Here is a 25,571-nt window from a genome sequence, read left to right as displayed (position 1 = left end):
AGATTGATCCCTGATTCAATCTCTCTCTCTGGTTAAAGAGAGAAGCTGTTTTTTCCGGAAACCCACTCCCCCAGCATAGAAGGGGGAGGCTTGTACGTCACGGGGTGGGGGGTGGGGGGAATAATCTCTTTCCTGAGATATCTGCACACTTCCATCCAACACGGGTGTCTGTGCAAACTGCAATTGCCGTCAATAAAAGCTGTTGAAATTTTCTTTCTCTTTGTTTCGGTTTTTAAAAAGAGGGGGAGGTTGGGTCTTTGTTTTTTCTTCAACGTGCGTTGGCGCAGCGACACCCCCCCCCTCTCCCCACCCCAATTTTTCCAGTCTGCTTTGCTCTCCCCTCCTACTCCCGGTCAGCTGCTCACGCCAAACTTGGATTTGATCCCCACACCTGTCGTCGAGGATCAACTCTGGACGACGTTTCTCTCCGCAAGAGTTTTGTCTCTTCCCACCCCCCACCCACCCACCTTGGGTCGTCCCAAAGCCGAGGAGGGACGGGACTCCTGGCATCTCTGGCTGTGCAGGTGGGGGGGATGGCAGAGGGATCAGTGGCCAAGAAGCCCTCCCTGCCGGCCAAGGCGGCCGGCTGGGCCCAAGCCCTTTGCCGTGGCCTGGTCTGTTTCTGGAGCAACCAGTATGCCTGGCTGCTGGGGGTGCCCTGTCTCCGGCGAGCTTACCACCTCTGGTTGGCAGCCGTGGTCATTTTTGGGCCGCTGTTGCAGTTCTACGTGAACCCCCGAGCCATCTTTGCCAACCACCATAACTTCTTCAACATGTGAGTGATCGCGGGGTCTCTTAAAACATGTTTGTGGTTGCATGCCTGGGGGAGGCGGGCAGGAGAGCGGCTTGGCAGAAAACAAGGCTTTGTACAGCAGCGATAAATCCCTGGTTCATCCACACTGAATATCCTGGGGTCAACTGATGCCATCCGATCTCTGACGGCCAAATGCAGCCGTTGACTTGAGTTGCAGGGAATCTCTTCCCAAGAGCAGAATACTATCATACCGGGCGCTATTATCCCCAGTGCTTTTGAGCGCCGGTTGAAAAACCAGTTGTGCGTTCGGAGCTCAGCATAGCAAAGTTTCCGCAACTGTTAGTTTGGGGGTCAAATGCGTCACGGTATATCGGAATGGCTGACAGGTCCCAGACATCTCTAAAAAGATTCATATTCCACTATTCATTTTTAATGATTTTTGTTCAAGTTTTCACAATACAATATTATCTGGAACAGATAGAATAAAAAAGACGAGAGGATAGAGAGAAAGGGAACAAGAAAAGGAGACAGAAAAAGAACAGAGAGAGAAACATTAAAGGGGGAAAACTTCTGATTTTCCGTCATTAGAAAATGATTATTTAAGACATTCAGTCTCCATCTTCCCTGCTTTCTGCTAAGCCAAATTTCTTTTTAGCCAAAATGTCACAGTGCCCTCCATTTCTTCATCCCACGAGAAGCCCAAGAGGGAATCCCTAATTGTTACTATCGCTTAATAGCTTTACCTCCATTAGTTCCCATTGCCATTCCTCCGTATTGGGAAATGGCATTTTCCCATCCATGTTCGTGTTAACCTTTCTCCCCTGTGGTCATGTATTGGAAAATTATTCTGTATCCCCCCCCCCCCGTTCACTTTCCTCAGGCGGGTTATGCTTCGTACACAGGATGTTTGATGTATTTGGGGTCTTGCCCATCCGTTTGCTTGGGGGCCCTATTTTGGGGGCCAGTTCTCCTGCCTTCCTCCGTGGCCCGCAGCTTGGGGTTCCGCTTTTTGAGGTGCTTCACCTTCTGCTCATCTGCTCTCCCCAATTTGGGCCAAATCCTGCATTGGGGCAGCGGACCGCCTTCCTGCCCCACCCTGCTAACTTTCCACCGTTCTTGTTCCCTCGCAGAAAGTTTGTCCGGTCCGCCTGGGGCTGGACGTGTATTTTCCTGGGCGGCTTCATCCTTTCGGTGGTTTACCTGGCGACCCACCGGGTTCTGCTCACCTTGAGGCACCTCAGCCGCCTGGGTGTGGGGGCCGGGCTCTGGCTGGGGGCCACAGAGACCTTCCTCCTCATCGAAAACCTCACCGGCTACTGTTTTGACCCCGTGCCCGAGGGCATCCTGGTGAACAACCTCCCGGACAAGTGGACGTGTTTGCACGAGGGCCACACGTGGCACGGCTACGACGTCTCAGGCCACACTTTCCTGCTGACCTTCTGCTGCCTCCTGATGGTGGAGGAGACCTCCGTCTTCCGCCGCTACCTGGCCCAGGGCCACCCGGCCGGCGTCCCCCTGCGCCTCATCTTCCTCCTCAACGTCTTCCTCCTCGCCCTGTGGAACTTCCTCCTGGCCTGCACGGTGGTCTACCTCTACGACTACAGTCACAAGGTGGTGGGCGCCGCCATTGCCACCCTCTGCTGGTTCCTCACCTACCGCGGCTGGTACCGGTGGCGCTGGTCTCCCGGCCGGCCGGGAACGGGCCTCTTTGTCAAGGGGACCCCCGGGGAGGCCAAGAAACGGAACTGAGGGCTCCCCACTCCCCCACCCCTGAAGGCAAATGAGAACAACCAAGGGGTTTCTTCTCCCCCCTAGAGACAAATAAAGATGAGGCCTGCTCTGTTCTCTATTCGTTGTCCTGTGTGTGGTTTTTTGGGGGGGCTTGAAATTCAGACTACCGATGTAAGGTAAAGGGACCCCTGACCATTAGGTCCAGTCGTGGCCGACTCTGGGGTTACGGCGCTCATCTTGCTTTACTGGCTGAGGGAGCCGGCGTACAGCTTCCGGGTCATGTGGCCAGCATGACCAAGCCGCTTCTGGCGAACCGGAGCAGCGCATGGAAATGCCGTTTACCTTCCTGCCAGAGTGGTACCTATTTATCTACTTGCACTTTGACGTGCTTTCGAACTGCTAGGTTGGCAGGAGCAGGGACAGAGCAACGGGAGCTCACCCCGTCGCGGGGATTCGAACCGCCAACCTTCTGATCGGCAAGCCCTAGGCTCTGTGGTTTAACCCACAGTGCCACCCGCGTCCTCTGTGGTTTAACCCACAGCGCACCCCAACCAATGTAGCGGGTGCTCAAGTTTCAAGACTTAATCCTGTGTGCAGGTGGCAGACCCAAATTGTACCACTTCCCATGATTTGAGTGTTTAAAAGTGTTGTAGAATTGGATGGGACCCCAGGGTCATCTAGTCCAACCCCCTCCAATGCAGGATTTTTTGGGACTCGAAACCATAGCCTTGAGATGTAGGAGTCTCATGTTCTGCTGACCTATCCCAGCTTTAAATAGTTCCCCCCGTTACATCTAAAATAGTTTTCCTTTTTTTGTATGCTACATGTTTGTTTAGATTTGTTTTTAATACAGTGGTACCTCGAGTTACAGACGCTTCAGGTTACCCAGACTAACCCAGAAATAGTACCTCGGGTTAAGAACTTTGCTTCAGGATGAGAACAGAAATGGTGCGGCGGTGGTGCGGCAGCAGCAGGAGGCCCCATTAGCTAAAGTGGTGCTTCAGGTTAAGAACAGTTTCAGGTTCAGAACAGACCTCCGGAATGAATTAAGTACTTAACCTGAAGTACCACTGTATAGTGTAGAGCAGGAAAGGAAACTGGTGTGTGAGGAGAAAATCTAGGCTCAGGAATAAATTTTGTGCGCGTGAGCATATGTCTTTAATCGGAGTTCTTAATCCTATTCTCTTCTACCACCTCACTGAGGACTAGATCCCTGTCAGCCCTCCATTTCCAGTGTTTCCGCTGCACAGTGTATATGATTGAGCAGTTTCTGAGCATATACAGAGTCCCATTTGCTTCCCAGTGATCCAGTTTTCACAATTTTAATAAATGGTGGAAATGCCAGACTTGAAGCGATGCGCTCTGAAAACCACGTCAACCTGCTAAGAGTCTGCCTGTAGACGTGTCTTAAAAGCCGACTTGGCAAAGTTGTACCAATTTCACACAATGCACAGACAGCCTGTGGAGCTCTGTGTACCAGGATGTTAAGTGTTAGCATAATTGGGCTTTAATTTTTTTTTAGAAAACCCCGCCCGCGATATACATTGTTTTAATGTTGGTGGCTAATGTCCCACAACCGGCTAAAAAGCACAGTCCTTGCTAGTTCAAAACAGCTGTGTTGTTTATCAGAAATCAAGCCTTCTCTCTCTCTCTACTGCTGGGAAAAGACACTGGCTGAAAGTGGAAGGTCCCAGCGTGGCAATTTTTAAGGCAGATGATGCTCATTCACAAGCAGACGGGGAAAGACACGTCCCATACAACCACCATAATAATAATAATAATAATAATAATAATAATAATAATAATTCTATTCTTTAAATGGGTTGTTTGTTTTCCCTTCCTTGGCCGATTGGATTATCTTGAGTCAGAAATTATACTCCCTGTCAGATGGGCAGGGCATCATAGAATCATAGAGTTGGAAGAGACCACAAGGGCCATCGAGTCCAAGCCCCTGCCAAGCAGGAAACACCATCAGAGCACTCCTGACATATGGTTGTCAAGCCTCTGCTTAAAGATCTCCAAAGTAGGAGACTCCACCACACTCCTTGGCAGCAAATTCCACTGTCAAACAGCTCTTACTGTCAGGAAGTTCTTCCTAATGTTTAGGTGGAATCTTCTTTCTTGTAGTTTGGATCCATTGCTCCGTGTCCGCTTCTCTGGAGCAGCAGAAAACAACCTTTCTCCCTCCTCTATGTGACATCCTTTTATATATTTGAACATGGCTATCATATCACCCCTTAACCTCCTCTTCTCCAGGCTAAACATGCCCAGCTCCCTTAGCCGTTCCTCATAAGGCATCGTTTCCAGGCCTTTGACCATTTTGGTTGCTCTCCTCTGGACACGTTCCAGTTTGTCATCGTCATCATCTTCTGGCCTAGCATACTCCAGAGAGTGGCTGTGAGGATATTGGGGTGCAGAAAACCCCCCTAAACTTCATGAAAGCGGGACAAACACTCCACAACCTCTCATTTTGAAAAGCAACATCAGCTGGAAAACTGCACAAAGTTTGAGGCGCATTAGACAGCTGCAGAAATTGGTGCATGCCGCATAGAAGCAAGGGGGAGCCCTATCCTCGGGAGGCAGTGTGGGCTAGTGGTTGGGTCGGGCTGTGCCAAAGGGCCGGAGAAACGGACTCAAATCCCCCACCTTCCAGTCCTCCTCTCGGGCTAGTCTACCTCACAGGGCTGCGGTGAGGATCAAATGAAAGCAGGAGACAGAAGAACCATGTTTGCTGCCCTGAACTGGGCGGTGTAGGTATATGAAAAAGTCATTTTTTAAAAAGAGTGAAAAATATTCCCTGCTGGCATTCTTACACAGGATTTTTTTGGGGGGGTACCTTTCAGTTTCACAGTGCAACCTCTAGGCAAGTTCTGCGCCCCACCCTCACCCCCTTTTAAGACATTGCCTTAAATATATATGTATATTAGCCCAGCAATATCCGCCCACCCTTCCCCACAGGTGAGCGGGGTTTGCGGCACCAAGCAAGGCTCACCTGGGCGGGTGCCACCCACCTGCTTGAGCTGGCCTTTGACCCGCCCTCGGCCAGGGAGGACAATGGACGGCCGGCCGGGGGTGGGCCTAAGGCCAAAAGAAAAGAGGCCGACCCCTGAACTCAAGCCTCTTTTGCTGTTCTTCAATCTGGGATCCAAGGTAGCATCTCAGGGTTTGAGCTGACGACTGAACTTCAGGGGTCCACTTGCCCAGCTGATGCTCCAATAATATTATTATAATAATTTTACTATTTATACTGTAATAGGAATGTTATGGTCTTAGATATATGGTAATGTTCATAAGTGTACCAACCAAGCACATACATAGATCAGCACAGGAAGGCCAACCTGGAACCATTTTGATTCCTAAACCGATCAAATCTTTTCTCTGCGAGGTCAAAGTGGAAAAGCCTCCCCATTGTCTTTTCCTTCACAAATCCTGTCTGTGTTTGAACAGGGTGTGAGCCTGTGACCTGGCCCAGGAACTAAGTATTTATCATTACAAAAGACTGGTCAGGCTACCCAGGAAATCCAATCAAGTAACCTGCCAGACAGGAGATAAACAAGGACAAGAGATAAACAACATTTAAATTTCTGTTTTAGACCGCCTTTTCTGTGATGTAGGTGTGATGTATCTGAGGGGTGGTCTTAGGTTACACCCCTTCTGTGATGTATGTATGATGTTCCTGGGGGTGGTCTTGATGTACAGGGTGGCAATTTCAAAAGTCTTTATAAGGCCTTGCGCACCATTTTTCTGGGTCCCTCCTCTCTCCTGCAGGTGAGGGGAGCACCCTGTTGCAACAGATCAATAAAGATCAGGCTTACTAGCTGCTTTGCTTCTCCATATTCTCTGGTTGGCCTCTGTTATTTTCTCCTACCAATAGGGAACCTATGTAAGGACTCTAGATGGGCTCTTGGATACCCCATAAGGGGAAAGGGCAGTTTTTGTTTACATCAATACCCCGCCCATCAGGGTGGCTTTCCCCAAAACGAGCCTTGCTGCCGGCTGAGTTTCTTTGAACCCCGGACGGAGATGCAAGAGGCAGGAGGAGAAGCTGCCCCTGTTGAATGGCTGCCTGGCGGTCCCTCCCGCGCCTCCCCTTCCAGCCGTGGGAAGTCCCTGCCTCCTCCTCCTCCGCGCGGGTTGCATCTCCCCATTTCTCTTCTCCTCCCCTTCCCTTTCATTTTCGCTTTGATGCGTGACTTGCCCCGGCCGCTCCCAGCCTCCCGCGCCACTTTGCAACTTCGCCTCCCGGGGTTTTTTCGGGGTTCGGCCCTTCGCTGTTGCAACCCCAAAAGCCGCCACTCGCCACTCCGGTTTTGCGCAGCCTGAAACCGACGCCATGGCGACTTTGGAGGTTTCCCCGGAGTGCGAGGCGAAGGTAAAGTGAAATAATTTGATGGGGGGAGGTCATGGAGAGGCTGGTGTGTTTGTGGGGGTCTCAATTTTAGGGGTGTGGTTTTTTAAAGGGGGGGCTACAAGAGCAGAGGCAGAATCTGCCCGCAGGAAGCCGCCTCTCGCTTTTCAGAACGCGGCAGGTGGAAATCCAACAGGTGTCCCCCTCACTTTCGCTTTTTTGCGGGGGAAGCCTGGGAAGAAAGAAAGTTCTGTTGGGGTTTCTAACCTGCCCTTCTTAGGCAATGACACCTTTGCCCTGTCTAATGGAGACCGGGGGGGGGTCTCTAGGGGGGTTGCCTGGAATGGGGAGCGCAGGGGGGAGAGATTTGGGGGTACGTTTGAGTCCTGTCGCGGAACAACACGCAGGACGGCTGCTTTGGAGGAAGGGGGAAAGGTGGGTTGGTCTGGATAGGGGTGCTTGGCACCTGCACGGAAACCTGAACCCTGTTTTTTTATTTTCTTTCTAAATAAATTCGTTATTAGATTTTCCGCAATGATAACACAAACCACAAAGCAAAATGATACACAAAAACAGAAAAAGGAAAAAAAGGGAACAATAAACAGATAAACAATAACAACAAACTTAATTCTTCACAAATCCAACCTTGTAAACATCTTGGTTGACTTCCTCAAATCCCTCCCTTCCGCGTTTCCTTGTAATTAAATGTAGCAGCTTTCCAATATCATTTTTAACTAAAGGAATTTCCAATCATAGACCATCTTATTCACTTTTCTGAACATTCTAAATCCCATTTATTTAATTATAATGTTTAATCCTAGGCCGATTTGTTTCTTTCAAGTAATTTCTAATTTTTTATATTACAATATTTATTCAAATAGTCCTTAAATTTCCCCGGCACCCTGTTTTCTGCCTTGTCAGGCGGCAGACATAGCGGTGAGGCCAACAGGTGCGCAGAGAGATCGGGTGACGCTGCCCCAGAGGGCCTGGCGTGGGGCCCAGACGCGTCTGGCCATTGTCCTGACTGTACATTTTTTTGATCCATAGTTTCATTTTTTTCTCTTTTTCCGCTGTGCAGGTGAACTCCTTCAAGAAGGAGCTGTGTACCCAGGTAAGAGGCTCGCAAGTGTCTTTTTTTTCTTTACTATTCCCCCCCCCAGCACCCCCAAAACCCTGTGGCTTTTACTACAGAGGCATCCCCAAAGCTTATTCCTTTAGGAAGGGGAATAGGCAAGGCTAAACCAAACTGGATCTCTGCCCCAGTGCCTACCTCTCTGCTGACATGGTTGAACCCCTCACTTAGCCACTGAGCACGTGCAGAGTGCAATTCCCACACGCTTGGGATTTTGGGGGCCACATTCCCGTTTCAAAGTGTGTAACCTCTAGGCAAGTTCTGAGCCCCGCTGCCATATCTTTCATTTTACATTCCATTTTTTTAAAAAAACATTTTAAATTGATTTTCAGTGGTTTAACATAGAATTAAAGCAGAAGAAGGAGCTAAAACCATCTTTGGTACGTTTCGGTTTCCGAACGGTTCTGCTTTGGATTTTGCCACAAAACTGCACAAGATTCTAGTTGCTTTTGAGTAAACAGAGATTAGCCACCATAATATTGGATATAATAAGCGTTGCTGCTAAGATTTTAGGCCTCCACAGAGTGGAGCTGCTTCCTGTGACTTTGCATTTTATTTTATTTTATTTTATTTTGGACGGTTGTGTGAATATGCATCTGTTTCCCTCCCCCCTTCTCTTTTAATCTGCCAGAGTTTTCATTCCACTTGTCCTCCGATATTTCTCTTGTCTAAGGCCTTTTTCTCACTCCCCCACAACTTCTATCTTCCCCAAGGCTGAAGAACTTGTTGCCAGACGCTTCCCAGAAAAGATTGTGGAGCTCAGTAATTTTCTCAAGGTAAAAACTTCCTTGCGGGTTTTTGGAATGCAGGCAGCGGGGGGGGGGGGTTTGCAAATGGTTTTCTGCAGCCAGCATTTAAAAGAAAAATAGGAAATTGCTGGAGGCGAAGGGAATTGTCGCAAAATGATCAGCTGAGATTTCCCCCCAAGATTTGGGAGAACCAAATGGGATTTGGGACACTACAGAGTTAACAGTTCTGAAATCTAAAGGGCTTTGATTGGAACAATGTGAGGGAAGACAAAAAAAAAATCAGAATGGTGTTCTACAATTTTATGAAAATGGGGGAGCAGATCTAGCCGTGTATAAGACGCCCCCAAAATTTGGACATTATTTTTTAGGGGGGAAACCTAGTCTTATACACGGGAAAATACGTTATATAATGTTCCCCCTTTCTTTTATTTATGAGGCTTTGTTTTCTTAAAAAGTCACTTGGAGACCTCTGTGTAGCAAGGTTCAGAAAGGGGCTTCCCTGTGAGGAAAGGTCGCAGTATTTGGGGACTTTTTAGGTTAAAGGAAATCAAAGGAAGAGGCGACATGCTAGAAAATTGTAAAATCTTACATGGAATTAAGAAAATGGGTGGCGAAAAGGTTTCCCCCCCCCCCTTCTCTAAGAACACCAGAACTCATAGATATCCAGTGAAACTGAAAGTTGGGAAATAATAATAATAATAATAAATTATTATTTATACCCCGCCCATCTGGCTGGGCTTCCCCAGCCACTCTGGGCGGCTTCCAACAAAGTATTAAAATACAGTAATACATCGAACATTAAAAGCTACCCTAAACAGGGAATTAAGGTCAGATAAAAGAAAGCCCGTCTTCACGCAGGTCATAATCTGTGGAACTCCCTGCCACAAGATACAGAGTTGGCCACCAACTTGGATGGCTTTAAAAGAGGATTGGGAAAATTCATGGAGGAACAGAGGGCTGTCAGCGGCTTCTGGCTATGATGGCTATTCTCTGCCTCCTCAGACAGAGGCAGCAATCCTTCTGAATACCAGTTGCCGGAAACCAGAGGAAGAGAGGGGGCTCTTGAGTTCAAATCCTGCTTGAAGGTTTCCCACAGGCCTCTGGTTGCCACTGTGAGAACAGGGTGCTGGACTTAGATGAGCCGTTGGCCTTCCCTTGCAGGCTCTTATATTATGCCCATATGCCAAGTGACTAATAAATTGAATTATTATTGTTATTAATGATTTGCACTTATCGGTCACGTACAGAAGAAAAAAGTCTCAAACCGGCCAGACGAGATAAAATGTGAAACGTAAAAAGCAAGATCTTTTTATTCATCAACTGAAATAATAATAATAATAATAATAATAATAATAATAATAATAATAATATCATCTAAGGAACACCCCACTCCAAGACTTGGATGTTGGGGGCTGCAACGAGAAGTGGGGAATTGGAAAGCCTGTTTCTTCATATCTCTCTCTCTCTCTTTTTTCCCCATTAGTCCCCCGAACTGAATGTCTCGGACCTGATTTCGCTCCGCGTCGAGTTGGACATCCCTATCCCTGACCCCAAAAAGGACGAGGAGCGTCGCAAGCAGCGGGAGGCGAGTGGGGCAGGGGATTCGGGTCATAGCTGTCAACCATCCCTTATTTGGTGGGAAAGTCCCTTATCCCAGCGCCGTGTCCCGCTGCTGTCCCTTACTGATGATGTCCCTTAAATTTCCTGGGTTTCAAAGGAAGCAGCTCCTCTCCCTCCCTCCCTGCCAGCCAGGGAGGAGGGAGGCTCCAACTGTGTTGCTTGGCTGCGTTGCTCACCCAATAAGGAGTCCAAGAACGGCTGGGGGGTGGAGCTTGCATGCCTTGTGCTGATCAAATCGGCCACATTGCCTGGGGACTCGCCTTTGCTCAGCGCTTCCCAGCGGAGAGGTGACGGCGGTTTTCCTTGCTGCATCCCCTTTGCCGGGTTGCTGCGCTGTGGGAACCACCGCTTGAGGCTTCGTTTGGCTGCTGGCTGGGCTTTCTGCCTTTGGCTCGGAGGGGCTCAGAAGTTGAACATACCTGTGTTCGGAAAATCCCTTATTTTGGCTGCTGATCCCTTATTTTCGAGGCTGCTGGTGCCTGATTTTCAAATCTGTAAGTTGACAGCTATGATTTGGGTTGGGGGTCTGGACCTCGGGATTGTGGGGCAGCAACAGATCAGATCCCGGCAAATACACAGAAGTTCTTTCCATGTGCAGTATTTTTGCCGCATTCGAATCCTACTGTATTTTTCGCTCTATAAGACGCACCTAGTTTTTGGAGGAGGAAAACAAGAAAAAAAATATTCTGAATCTCAGAAGCCAGAACAGCAAGAGGGATCGCTGCGCAGCGAAAGCAGAAATCCCTCTTGCTGTTCTGGCTTCTGGGATAGCTGCACAGCCCGCATTCGCTCCATAAGACGCACACACATTTCCCCTTACTTTTTAGGAGGGAAGAAGTGAGTCTTGTAGAGCAAAAAATACGGTACGTGCCTCAAACCTTTGCCTTCCTGCCTTCGTTTTTTCAAACTCTCCCATTAAGGCTGCTCTCACAACGACACTGCGAGGTGAATCAACCTCGATCCTTCATCTCCAGAGGTGGCGCCATTTTCACCCTCATTTCCCACATCCAGATTTTATTTTATTTTTTGCGCAACTGGACTATCCTGGTTGAGAGGATGGTTGTGGGTGGGTGACCTCAATATTACGCCTCTCCTTTAATTCGTACCTTCCTCTCTTGCCCGGAGGACTGGAAGGATCCGATCTTAACAGCTGCAATTCCTTCCTTCCTTGCTAAGCAGTGCTTTGAATTTAGTCCTCCCTGCCCCAGGGGCTGTGGGGGTATTTATATCTCTGCCTTCCCCATTCCTTTTGTCACAAAGAGCATAATCTCTAGGTAGATCAACCATCCCTGTAATTAAGTTTCTTTGGGTGTCTTCTAGTGTGTGTTAGTGAGATGCCCTTTGTTGCTGGGCTTAAATTAAGATTTTTTTTGCTTCTGCCAACGCTGTCATTCTCTGTTCAGGCGATCTGAAGGGAAGTTATAATAATTTATAATAATAATAATTTATTATTTATACCCCGCTCATCTGGCTGGGCTTCCCCAGCCACTCTGGGCAGCTTCCAACAAAATATTAAAATACTGTAATGCATCAAACATTACAGTTGGGACGTGTTCTTGAGAAAGAGAGGGATATATTTCCTTTTCCCTTTTCTTTCTCCCACCCAAGGAAATCAGTAAACTCTCAGGCGACAGGGAAACAGTTGTGGACTGGCGGGTGACGGGTTCAGATTCCACTACCTGTGATGGGCTGGAGGAGGACCTTTTCTCTCCGTTCTGTTGCTAAAAAGAAGGCGGAAGTTCAGTTTCTGTGGCCACATTCGCACCATGAACTGTGGTATCACAGCCATGGCTTCCCCCAAAGCATTCTGGGAGTTGTAGTTTGTTAAGGGTGCTGAGCGACTCCTGTTTCCCACGCACAGCTGCAATTCCCAGTCCGTCGCTCTTCACAAGGAACTCTGGGAATTGTAGTTCTGTGAGGGCAATGGGATGTGTGTCTTCTAACAGCTCTCAGCGCCCTTAGCAGACTACAAATCCCAGAATTCTTTGGGAGGGGAGCCATGACAGTTTGGTACAGCTCTTAATGTGTCAACCTGCAACCTCTGGCATTTCCTACAAGGAAATGTGGCCTTCAGGCCGTAAAAAGTCACCCCTCTGTGCTGGGGTAGCTCAGTTGGTGCAGCGCGAGTCTCTTAACTTCAGGGTCACGGGTTCGAATCCCGTGTCGGACAAATGATTCCGGCGTCGCAGGGGGTTGGACTGGATGACCCTCGGGATCCCTTCCAACGCTTTGGCTCTCTTTCTGCCTTCCCCTTGTTCATTTTGTGATCGCGTTCCTTTATTCCCGCACAGAAAGAAGAGAAGGATTCCAAAAAGGAAGAGAAGGAATCGAAAAAATCAGAGGACGAGGATAAAGGTACGCAGGGTTCCCTGTGACGTCTGGCAGGGAGACATTTTGAAGCCTTTCCGTGGAAATGGGGAGCGAGAGGTGTTCCACCTTGAATTGTCCCAGCGGGCTGCATTCTGCGCTGTTTTACTAGCCAGGCCCCGTCCGCACTGTGCGTTTAAAAGAGTGTCGCCCCACTTTGAACAGCTGCAAAGGATTCTGGGAACTGTAGTTTCACGGTCAACCCACCTTCCCAGGGAACTCTGGGAAATAGCAGCTCTCCGAGGGAAATGTTTTTGAATTTATTTTCTTCATTACATTTGCTATTTTATCAAACAGAGGCGGTGGCCTTGGACAATAGGCCTCCGTTGAACGATGAGGCTAAGGATAAAAAAGAATGTTTATATTACAGTATAATGAGAAGGATGGGAAGAATGAACACTTTTGTTGTGTAAATAATGTTATCTTGTCTTTTCTTCTTTTTTTATTTTGTAGCTTTGTTATTTCTTTATTTTTTTCCTTTTCCTTTTTTTTATTACTTTATATACCGTATTTTTCGCTCTATAACACGCATCTGACCATAACACGCATGTAGTTTTTAGAGGAGGAAAACGAGGAAAAAAATATTCTAAATGAAACAGTGGATGTATGATTTTTATGGTTCATGCTGTGGCCACAGACATGTGATCTGACAGTGAGTTTGGGGTAGCCCAATGCAAAAATCCTGAGGATCCATGTGGATCCGTGCTTTGTAACCACGTTTTAAGTGGGGAGGGAAGGAAAAGAACTCAAGGGACAAGGAGCTTTTCCGCGGGGAGGAGGGAGGGAAAGAGCACTGTTGCTTTAAAGGTATACTTAAGGTATTTGCCCTGTTCCTGGGTTTTTTTTCCATTTAACAGTTTGCAGCCTTTTCCTTCCGCTCCTTGTTTTGAGGCGGAATAGATTTGAGCAAGTGAGGAGGACTTGGATTGCAGGGGATTCGCCATTAGCTGTGTAAAAGTGCTCCTCCTTGCAGCCTGAATGATAAGCAGCCACCAGCAGCAATAGAATGGAGCACAAAAAAGCGGTAGGGGCACTAGGACCCAGACAATGCTCAAATCTATCCTGCCTGAAAACAAGCTGCTCCATCCCAGCCGATAGGCGGGGATTTGCGAAGTTTTCCCCTCTCCCTCATGCCCTCCCCAGCCTTTTTTTTTACTTCCTGGTTTTCACTGCGCTGGCTCAGAGCTCGAGGTTGGTTTTATTTTGCTGCTGGTTGCTGAAATTTTATCTTTCCTGCCGTCTCTCTGCAGCCTCATTGCTCTGTTTAGAGAGCGTGCAGACCTTTGCTAGCGTCTGTCCCTCCTCCCGTGTAAGCGGCTGCTGCCGGCTTTGCTGCTATGGCTCTCCTTCCCTCCCTCCTTCCTGGCTCCAGGTCGCTTTAAAGAAAGCAAAGTGAGAGCCTCGTAGAGCGTGTAAGTGGCTCCCGCTTTGCCTGACTGACGGCAGCCATGGCTCTGATCCGTGCATTCGCTCCTTAACACGCACAGGCATTTTCCCTTACTTTCTCGGAGCAAAAAAGTGCGTGTTTTGGAGCGAAATTTACGGTAATTTCTATTTACTACCTATTTTATTTACTACTTATTTACTATCTATTCTATTTACTAAATATTTCTATTTACTAATATTTACTATTTTCTTTTTCTTCATGTAAAGTGATAGCACATAATGTTTGTATAGATATGTAAAGAATAATAATAATAATAATAATAATAATAAAAGATAGATGAGCCTAAGGAAAGATGTCTGGATTGTATCCAAGTCAACCCATTGAAATGAATGGGCTTGGCTGACATAGCTTCATTCACTTCAGTGGAGAACTTGGTTGGCCGCAAGCCACAGTTACCAGCTGAGGAGGCCTGCCCCCAGTCCCATTTAACCGAGGTTATTTAAAAAATAAATAAATGCAATTACTCATGGCTGGCAGCCATCTTAGAAGAGCTACGCACACCCCGTTTCTTTTTTACACAAGGGGAAATGCTTCTTCTACTACTGCTTGAGAAATCCATTACAATCCTAAGGGACTGTTACCTTGCTTCCTGGCCGCAGTTCCCTATCCTCCTTGGCTTATGCAAATAACTAACAAGATCAAACAAATTGGCTGAAACCCTGAAAATCTTTTTATTGGAACTCTGAACAAGGCAAAAGCTATTATCACTCGGAGACTTTATGATATCGAATTGCAACAAGAAGGCGCCCTACTCCCGGAGACGTATAGATGTTTAAAAGCTTGGCCTAATTTTGCAGCTGCCCCTTACTTAACTAACATCACTAACGAAGCCTATAGATGGGCTTTCTCTAGAGCCCGCTTTGAGACAATGCCCTCAGCAGTGCTGTACGGCAAATTCACGCGGGTCCCAATGCACGCGCGTCTCTGCTCTTGTATGTCTAATAAGGTAGAATCTGTCACACACATTCTTCTATTTTGCGAATTTTATAGTGAAGAACGAGTTCAACTTATTTTACCGCTTCTATCAAAATTTATACCCCTTCACTATTATTTGGAATCCTCCCCCGAAATTCTTCGAAAATACCTCCTGGAAGATTCCTCAAGCTCAATATCATATGAGGTGGCTAAATTTTGCACTTCAGTAATTAGGAAGCGTAAATCTCTTCTGTCGAATGGCACACTGTGAAGTTCCCTTGTGTAACCTATTTTCTTTCTCTGAGGTTGTCGTTGATTTCTTGTTGTTTGATCTTGTGGTGTTTAGTGTCACTGGCTTCGGCCGTAATAAAACTTGACTTGACTTGACTACTGCTTGAGAAAGGAGGCCTTCTTTGCACGCTTCCCTCTCTTCTAAGATGGCGGCCGTTGGCATATGTGCCAAGCGCCACCTTGAGGGTGTGACGCCTCTGACGTTCTCCTCCTCTTCCTTCTTCTCCCCCAGCGCCCCCCTGCGGTCCTGTTTGCCACAACGAGAAGATCACCGCCCTGCTGAACCGCGTGAAGCCCGAAATCCAGGGCACGAAGGAGAAGCTGAACTTGGTGAGGGGTCCGGAGGAAACGGGGTCTCATGCCCGCCCCTTTGCACAACCAGACCTAGCGCCCTGCTTAGTGTTGGAAGGGACCCCAAGGATCATCCAGCCTAATAATAATAATAATTGTTAAGTTGTGGGTGAACATATCAGACGACACAGCGATTCTTCAAACAGCTCTTGTTTATTCAGAAGCCAGAACAGAACTGAACTGAAGGGTTCAGCCTGCCTGCTTATATAGAGCTCCAGTACAACGTTACTGTAACAACTTTCTAAAACTATCCAATCACTGAACGTCACTTTCAATCCCTTATTTACATATGTGGACCTGAACTATCTACAGTATCCCCCTGCTGGCCCAGGCTGAGAACTTCAGTACATCATCATCATCATCATCATCATAAATTGTTATTTATACCCCACCCTCCCCAGCCAAGGCCGGGCTCAGGGCGGCTAACAAGCAATAATAAAAACAAGTTGAATGAATACAACTTAAAAACAAGATTAAAATACAACAATTAAAATATTGGAATATTAAAATGCAGCCTCATCACAGGAGGAGAAAGGAAAAAGAAAAAAAGGAAGAGAGGGAGGGAGGGAATCAAATTGGCTCCAAGCCAAGGCCAGGCAGAACAACTCTGTCTTACAGGCCCTGCGGAAATAAATCAGATCCTGCAGGGCCCTGGTCTCATGAGGCAGAGCGTTCCACCAGGCCGGGGCCAGTGTTGAAAAGGCCCTGGCTCTGGTTGAGGCTAATCTAACTTCCTTAGGGCCTGGGACTTCTAGGGTGTTGCTATATATGGACCTTGAGGCTCTCCGTGGGGCATACCGGGAGAGGCGGTCCTGTAGGTACGAGGGTTCTAGGCCGTGAAGGGCTTTAAAGATCAAAAGCAGCACCTTAAACCTTAATTATTAAAATAATAATAATAATAATAAAGAGTCTCTGGACTATGCAGAATTAGATAAATTAACAAGGAAGGATTCGAAATCTGCGGGACCAGAGATTCTTAGAGGACTGGAGTAAATAGATGAACTATTTGAAAAGTAGCTGTGATGAACAGGCTAGCCTAGTAGGTCTGCCAGAAGTTATTAAGGTGGATTATCTGAAATATTACGAGAAAGACTATGAAAAGAATGATCAGTTATTAAATGCAATATAGAAATTAAAAACGCAGAATAAGTGATAAAGAACGAAAAATCATCAAGGTGTTGACGGAAGTCCAAAACATTGTATAAGATGACTGCTGGAATTGATATGGTAAAAAATTAATAAAAATGTATGTATATATAAAAAAAGAGATTAAGAGTCTCATTCTCTCTTCCCTCCCTCTCTGCCCAGATCTCGCTGTGGCTACAACTCCTGGTCCCGCGCATTGAGGACGGCAATAATTTCGGGGTTGCTGTGCAGGTGAGTTTTGGCCCACAGGTCTCCCAGCTCTCCCCGAACACCTTTTGTGTGTGTGTATTTGTTGACAGTGTTGTAACAGGAATAGACAGGTCCATGGAGGAGAAGACTGCCAGGGTACCAATAATATAATTATCATGATTCTTCTGAAGACCAGTTTTTGGAAACTGGAAAAGAGGAGAGTGTTCTTGTTTTTGGGTCCCACTTATGGGTCTCACAGAACGGGAATCTGTTTGGCTGCTGTGAGAACATCATGTTCTTACGTTTGTGTGGCCTAGCGGACTTTTCTCAGCCCAATGGGATGTTACCTCTAGCACATCTCGCAACTCCTCAGTGTTATACGACCAGGTCTTAGTTTTAGTATAGGCACCTCGGGTTAAGTACTTAATTTGTTCCGGAGGTCCGTTCTTAACCTGAAACTGTTCTTAACCTGAAGCACCACTTTAGCTAATGGGGCCTCCTGCTGCTGCCGCGCCGCCGCTGCACGATTTCTGTTCTCATCCTGAAGCAAAGTTCTTAACCTGAAGCACTATTTCTGGGTTAGCGGAGTCTGTAAGCTGAAGGATATGTAACCTGAAGCGTATGTAACCCGAGGTACCACTGTATAGCTATGGAATGGGGTTTTTGGTGGCAGACCTCAGCAGTGCTGCCCCAAATTATTTAATAATAATAATAATAATAATAATAATAATAATAATAATAATAAATTTTATTTATACCCCGCCCTCCCCAGCCAAGACCAGGCTCAGGGCGGCTAACACAAAATATAAAAACAATTGATTGAAATACAGCTTAAAAAAGAAGATTAAAATACAATGTTAAAATGCAGCCTCATTTCGGTGGAAACTCAATCAAAGTTTCCTCTAAACCAGAGAAGTGGAGGGATTTGGGGCTCTGGATTGCATTGAGCCATGGGACTCTTTTTGATACACCTGATTCGTAAGTCCAGAAAAAGAGAGAGCGCAAAAGAGACCCTGCCGTCCTTCGGCTCTGCTTCCACCCACCACTGGCTCTGACTCTACCTGCTAGGGAGTACAGCCCCCAAATGATTATCCTTCATAGGAAAAAATGATCCAACTCATCTTCTGCACTATCCAGAGAGCTGGCATTTGGTGCACCACGTACCCAAAGACATCAGTGGGAGAATCTGAAAGCAGTGGTGTGTGCCACCGAGCATGTGCAGAGTGCATTGCCCTCCTTGTCCGTTAGCCAGTGTGGTGTAGTGGTTAAGAGCGGTAGACTTGTAATCTGGGGAACCGGGTTCGCGTCTCCACTCCTCCACATGCAGCTGCTGGGTGACCTTGGGCCAGTCACACTTCTCTGAAGTCTCTCAGCCCCACTCACCCCACAGAGTGTTTGCTGTGGGGGAGGAAGGGAAAGGAGAATGTTAGCCGCTTTGAGACTCCTGAAGGGGAGTGAAAGGCGGGATATCAAATCCAAACTCCTCTTCTTCTTCTGCTTAACTGCAGCTACACCCGGGATTAAGAAGAGTCCCTTTGCTAGCAGAGATGTCACGCAGACGTTCAATCTGTTTTGGGCCCAGAAATTATTCTTGTTCAGCCAAGACTTGCTCGCCATGTTTCCCGTTCCCTTTTCCTTGGACCCTGTCGTCGCACTGGGAACTTCCTACGTTATAACCCTCGTCTTTCTCTCCTCTTCCAGGAAAAAGTGTACGAACTGCTGACCTCGGCTCGGACAAAGCTGGAAACTTTCCAGACTCAGATTGCCAAGTGAGTCTGAAATCGGAGGCAGAAGCACTTCCACCTTCCCCTTTTCCCTATATTTGGTTTAAAAGGGGGAAAATACTGAGGAAGAGGGAAATTCGGTGAATTTTCTCCAAAGAGCTCCTCACTCAGTCCACACAACAACCCAGCGAGGTAGACTGAGAGGCTGTGACTGGCCCAAGTTCACTCTGTGAGAGCCAGTGTGGTGTAGTGGTTAAGAGCGGTGGACTCGTAATCTGGGGAACCGGGTTCGATTCCCCGCTCCTCCACCTGCAGCTGCTGGGTGACCTTGGGCTAGTCACACTTCTCTGAAGTCTCTCAGCCCCACTCACCTCACAGGGTGCTTGTTGTGGGGGAGGAAGGGAAAGGAGATTGTTAGCCGCTTTGAGACTCCTTAGGGCAGTGATAAAGCGGGATATCAAATCCAAACTACTCTTCTTCTTCTTCATGGCTGAGTGGGGATTCGAACCCTGGTCCCCAGGTCCTGGTCAGACACTCTAACCCAGGCTTCCTCAACCTCGGCCCTCCAGATGTTTTTGGCCTACAACTCCCATGATCCCTAGCTAGCAGGACCAGTGGTCAGGGATGATTGGAATTGTAGTCTCAAAACATCTGGAGGGCTGAGGTTGAGGAAGCCTGCTGGAACCACAACACCACACGGGCTGCTGGTGCTTGTCTGAAGTTTAGGACTACAGTGGTGCCTCGCAGGACGAAAAGAATCCGTTCTGTGATTCTCTTCGTCTAGCGGTTTTTTCGTCTTGCGAAGCAAGCCCATTGACGGATTAGCGCTATTAGCGGCTTTTAGCGGCTTATCGGCTGATCGGATCAGCTGATAAGCGGCTTAGCGGCTTAGAAAAAGGGGGGGAGGGGGGAAAACCCGCAGGAACTCGCAAGACATTTTCGTCTTGCAAAGCAAGCCCATAGGAAATTCGTTTTGCGAAGCACCTCCAAAATGGAAAACTCTTTCGTCTAGCGAGTTTTCCGTCTTGCGAGGCATTCGTCTTGCAGGGCACCACTGTACAAGTTACATTAGCCTTGGCCAGTAGCCTAGGACAAGGAAGGCAAGAATACAACGTACCTTCATCCACACGGTCGCAAAATTCATAGCTGCAGAACATTCGTAACGCTTTTTTTAAAATGCTTTTAAAACAAGGGTAGACGATACGATACGATAATCTTTATTGTCATTGTCCCATACAGAACAATGAAATTGAAAAAATCTACACCAGACATTCAAAAACCAAGCCGCCTGCTATCCCAGCCTAGTTAGCCCCCTAAAAACTCTGATACCCTATAATTAAATACAATATACTCCCATAGAGACTACCTTACACTGCGTTTAAAACCAAAATCACATTTGGGTAGAAACTGTTTCTCAGACGGCTAGTCCTAGTCTTTATAATCCTATCCCTTCTTCCAGAAGGCAGAAGCTGAAAGAGATCATTTCCGGGGTGCGCACTATCCTGCGCTATCTCTGCAGCTTTCTTATGGCACCTGGAAGCATAGATTTGATCCAAGGTGGGAAGAGTGCACCCAATTATTCTCTCCGCAGTCTTTACAGCCCTGGATGGCATTGTATTTTCCCTGACCATGCAGCTCCCAAACCACACACACAAACCATAGACCATAGAATGTACTTCCTATATGTTTCAGGCTAAAACTCCCCTCACATCCTAGACCTAAGAGGGACTGATTTATTTCTTTATTATCAGCAAGGGGACAGATTGATTCCCCTAGGAGGATAGGTTGCAGTATTTGGGCTCTTTTTAAGTTTGAGGAAAATGTAAGAGATGGCTTGTAAGATTATGCATGGGATACAAAAAGTAGATAGGGGGAAATCCCCCTCCCCAATATGGCTAGAAATCTTGGACAGCCAATCAAGCTGAGTGTTGGAAGTTTGGGGGCAGATTAAAGAAAGGACTTATTCACGCAGGGTGTAGTTGAACTGCGGAACTCCCTCCCACAGGAATCAACGGTGGCTGCCAAAATGGATGGCTTAAAAAGGGGACTGGATAAATTGATGGATCCGCCAGGTCCTCATTAGCTTCTTATTGAACAGCATTTATATACTGCTCGGTTGTAGTAAAACCTCTGAGTGTATTGTAATAAATAATAAGATTATCAATTGAAAGCAGGCCACACAGGTCAGCTGCCTGGGCCAGCTAAAGAGGCTCGCTGGGGGAACTCATTTTACTGCTGAGTTGAGGCAAGTTGGCTTCCTCCTTCCCTCCCCCATCTGATGAATGGAGCGGCGCTTCAGAAGAAACTTAATTCCTTTTCCACGCAGCTTAAGCTCCCTGACCCGAGATCCAAAGATTGCACAGGACCCTCCCAGGTGAATCAGGCCCTCCAAGCAACAGCCGGTCCTTAAGGAGGTGCTTCTGGGGAGGAGAAGAGGAGGCAACTATTTCCATCTCACACACAGGGCTTCACAAAGGGCGAAAACCCATCCTTTTGCTAGCTACCGTATTTTTCGCTCCATAAGACTCACCTAGTTTTTGGAGGAGGAAAACAAGAAAAAAAATATTCTGAATCCCAGAGGCCAGAACAGCAAGAGGGATCGCTGCGCAGTGAAAGCAGCAATCCCTCTTGCTGTTCTGGCTTCTGGGATAGCTGCGCAGCCTGCATTCGCTCCATAAGACGCACACACATTTCCCCTTACTTTTTAGGAGGGAAAAAGTGAGTCTTACAGAGCAAAAAATACAGTATTTTACGGTACTCTGTGTGTGTGTGTGTGTGTGTGTGTGTGTGTGTGTGTGTGTGTGTGTTGTGATGAGGAAAGCTTCACCTGTTGGATTTCTGCCTGCCCTCCCGGAAGACGGGGAAGCCGTGCCGGAAAACGAGGCAGCATCTTTGCTGCTCTTGCCGGGCCTAAAACACTGGCCTTGTTTTGCTATGTATAAAATGACCGAAATGTTCAGATGAAGCCGCCTTCATCTGTTCGCCAGGGTCTTACGCAGAGACCTTCCCCGTCTCCTGGTGTTCCTTTCAACTGGACATGTTGAGGACTGAATTGGGGGCCATCTGCCCTGCTCCTAGTTTGCAGTTTGTTAAGGCTGCTGGGAATTGTAGTGCTCCGAGGGGTACACTATAGTTCCCAGGTGCTGGTGGTTGGGGGGTGGCGAGAGATTGTGATTTAAATGTAGGGTGTAATGGATGCAGCTAATTGCTGTGGAGCTGAGCAGCTTCCTGGCAGCTGGGCAGAGAAAGCAAAGGTGAACTCAGCCTGTAAATGTGGGAGCGGCGCAAGAACTCGCACTGTGGACTTTGCATGGGTGCCCTAAATTGGTTGGTTGCTCAGCAAGGGTGTGAGCGAGCACGGAGAGCGTGGATGCGAACACACCCAGAACTCGTTAATTCAAAATCTAGGTCACAAGGCTGCGGACAATCCTTGCAATACAAAATTAAGGTTTTTCGTTTCTTTGAGACCCGAGAAGCAACAGAAATCTTTTGGTGCTCCCTAGCGTGCCGATTTGAAAAGTTTAATTGAAAGTTCCCACCTGTTTGGCTTTCCACCACCATCCCTAACTTTCTCTCCTCCCCCAAGGCTTTTCACGGGTGCCACCCCCCTCTCACTCACACCTGGAGCTCTGCGCTGTCAACACCACAGGGAAACAGGTGTATAAACAGGTGTTTCAGATCGTCTGTTTTGGGGAAAAGGTGCTGTGACGGAAAATTTCACCCAAGTTGGTGGTGGTGGGTTTTGGTCAGTCCATTTGCGTTTCTTGTCCTGGGGGGTGGGGTTTGTTTTTTTTTGTCACGTACATGTTAATTTTAAGTAAGGATAATTTTTTCACACACCCCCCAAAAGTCCTCCTGATTCCTGTCACTCCGCCATTCTTTGTTACCTTTAAAAAGGGAACAATGAATTTCCCTTGTGTACCCTTTCTCTGCAAATTCTCTTCATTCCATCCACCGATTTAGCATAGCAAATTGAAAAGCAGTGGTTTTGCCTTCGGGAGGCGAGGTTGCCCTGAGCTTGCGATTTTGGGAGATTGATAGCATATGACCTAGAAAGGCCTGAGGATCAGGACGGGGAGGACTTAAAGGAGACCTGAAAAGTGATCCGGGCTTCAGGGCAGGGAAGGTGACCTGTGAAATTTGGCCTCTCTTGCAGTTGGTCAGTTCTGGGGAGGGGGGGTGGAGATTTCCTACCGCACTCATAAGGCAATAAATTGAAATTTACTTCCGTCGGTGAATCGAAAGCCACCGTTAACAGCCGAACAAAAGGGGATGACTTTTTCTGCATCTTTGGAGCAAAACCCCCCGCAAAACCATCCCACCTTGTGTGGGAAATGAGATACTTCTGAAGAATAGTTGCTGGAAACTGCAGCACCCATAGTCCACAGCAAGCAGGGGTAGGGTGGGGATAAGGTTTTGGGCCGCTGGCCAGATCCAGTTCTCTCCTGGGTCAGCACTGCAAGCAACAAGTGTGGTGTATTACACAGGTCAAGGGTGTATATTTGGGTCTCTTCTCTGCTACAGACCCCCAATAGGTAAAGGTAAAGGGACCCCTGACCATTAGGTCCAGTTGCGGACGACTCTGGGGTTGCGGCGCTCATCTCGCTTTACTGGCCGAGGGAGCTGGCGTACAGCTTCAGGATCGTGTGGCCAGCATGATTGGCGAACCAGAGGAGCGCATGGAAACGCTGTTTACCTTCCCGCTGGAGCGGTACCTATTTATCTACTTGCACTGTTGTGCTTTTGACTGCTAGGTTGGCAGGAGCAGGGACCGAGCAACAGGAGCTCACCCCGTCGCGGGGATTCGAACCGCTGACCTTCTGATCCGCAAGTCCTAGGCTCTGTGGTTTTACCCCATGATCTGTATCAACTCATTCCCGCTCTGCCTTCTTTCTGTTTCCCAGGTATTACTCTGAACGGGGCGATGCGGTATCAAAGGCAGCCAAAAGTCCACACGTGGTAAGTTCCTTCCTGCTTTAGTCATGTGGCAGGAACAGCTCAAGGGTTATGTAACGTAGGAAGAGGCCGTTGGGATCCGCCCAATGCCCCATCTAATCTAGCCTCGTGTCCTCACAGTAGCCTGCGGAAGACCCTTGGGCAGGACCTGAGCACGAGAATACCCTTTCCGTCCCTCGCTGCTGGTATTTGGGAACGTTCTCTGAATCTCTCGCGCTGACTTTCCCTCCTCTGCCACTCGCAGGGCGACTACCGCCAACTCGTGCACGAAATCGACGAGGCGGAATATGCTGAAATCCGATACATGATCAACGAGCTGAGAAACATCTACGTGAGTGGTGGCGCTGCGGGGCTATGGGGCAAAGGGGAGCATCTGTGTTGCTGCTGGGCTTTTTGCCATCCATATCCAAGGAATAAGCAGAGGATGCACAGGAACGTGAATGTGCAACGCTCGATTCATTGCGTTGTACAGGCTGACTCACGCTAGGTGAGTAGGCACCAGCTAGCCTGCTCTCCACGTAACCTGTCTCCATCGAAAAGTCTGGGCAGGCTTCAGCACAAATAGTTCCAGCCCCGTTCTTATGCTCGTCTCCCATGGTAAAAAGGTAAAGGGACCACTGACCATTAGGTCCAGTCGGGACCGACTCTGGGGTTGCGGCGCTCATCTCACTTTACTGGCCGAGGGAGCCGGCGTACAGCTTCTGGGTCCTGTGGCCAGCATGACTAAGCCGCTTTTGGCGAACCAGAGCAGCGCATGGAAACGCCATTTACCTTCCCGCTGGAGCGGTACCTATTTATCTACTTGCACTTTGACGTGCTTTTGAACTGCTAGGTGGGCAGGAGCAGGGACCGAGCAACGGGAGCTCACCCCGTCGCAGGGATTCGAACCGCCGACCTTCTGATCGGCAAGTCCTGGGTTCTGTGGTTTAACCCACAGCGCCACCTGCGTCCCATGGACTGTACCACAAATGACATTTCTTTAAAAAGACAGGCGCGTCCTGTGACTCTGAGTTCCAGAGGTTAATGGCACCTCCGATGAAGTTGTGCTCCCGTTTGCTCCGTGTTAAGGTTTTGCAGTGGCTAACTTTTGAGTTAATGGTAATTTGAGTCTAGTGATTTACAAACACGGAATTGCAATACAGTGGACTCTCTAGTTTTGTACCGCTCTGGATACGTAACTTTTGGGTTACGAACGTGGCAAACCCAGAAGTGAATAGTTCCGTGTTTCACCACATGCACATTTAGAAGCGCTCAATTGTGCCGTGCGCAGAAGCGGCACCTCTGCCTACGGACTTTTCGGGTTGCGGATGGACCCCCGAAACAAATTTAATTCGTATCCAGAGGGTCCACTGTATAGCAAATTCCTGTTGTGCCTACTTTCCTGGATCCAGAGAATGTGCTAGCGGGGAAGGAGTTTTTGGGTGGGTGTGCTCAAATGTCTACCTCCTCCTCAGCTTCATGTAGCTGCTCCTTAGTTTTATGCGCCTCATGCGACTGAAGTAGGCTGTTCGCCCCCCACCCCCAAATACTAGGTTTCAAAATATCTCTCTTTCTTCCTAGGCTGTGGTCTACGACATCACCCTGAAGAACTATGAGAAGATTAAGAAGCCTCGCGATGACAACAAAGGAATGATCTACTAAGCCAACTCTCCAGGATCAGGCTGGAAGAAGAAGAAAAAAACAACTCCTTTCACCAAGAACAGCCTTGATTTCACACAAGCTGTTCTGGGTTTGTTGTTGTTATTTAAATGCTCTAAATGATATCCAGTTAACTGGAACTTCCTGCCCACCAGCTTCATTCGCTTTCGAAATAAAGAGGTTTTTAAATTTGACAAGTGTTTTTTTTATTAA

At 47.8% G+C, this 25,571-nt stretch overlaps 2 protein-coding genes across 2 annotated transcripts; both read left to right on the top strand.

Annotated features, from left to right (window-relative positions):
• Positions 1-404: 404 nt before the first annotated feature.
• FITM1 (fat storage inducing transmembrane protein 1) lies at positions 405-2,603 on the top strand. Its single transcript, XM_083472845.1, has 2 exons — positions 405-775; positions 1,885-2,603. Exons 1-2 carry the CDS (start codon positions 534-536, stop codon positions 2,501-2,503), a joined length of 861 nt encoding a protein of 286 aa, XP_083328971.1. The 5' UTR covers positions 405-533; the 3' UTR covers positions 2,504-2,603.
• A 3,885-nt stretch (positions 2,604-6,488) lies between these two features.
• On the top strand, positions 6,489-25,555 carry PSME1 (proteasome activator subunit 1). The gene is made up of 11 exons (XM_083472865.1): positions 6,489-6,857; positions 7,912-7,944; positions 8,679-8,741; positions 10,198-10,299; positions 12,626-12,689; positions 15,587-15,684; positions 17,014-17,082; positions 18,742-18,809; positions 23,669-23,723; positions 23,965-24,051; positions 25,281-25,555. Exons 1-11 carry the CDS (start codon positions 6,819-6,821, stop codon positions 25,359-25,361), a joined length of 759 nt encoding a protein of 252 aa, XP_083328991.1. The 5' UTR covers positions 6,489-6,818; the 3' UTR covers positions 25,362-25,555.
• Positions 25,556-25,571: the final 16 nt, after the last annotated feature.

This window comes from Podarcis liolepis, assembly GCF_965112155.1.
Source record: "Podarcis liolepis genome assembly, chromosome: 13".
In the NCBI taxonomy this organism is placed as follows: domain Eukaryota; kingdom Metazoa; phylum Chordata; class Lepidosauria; order Squamata; family Lacertidae; genus Podarcis; species Podarcis liolepis.
This window is presented reverse-complemented; position numbering and strand designations above follow the sequence as displayed.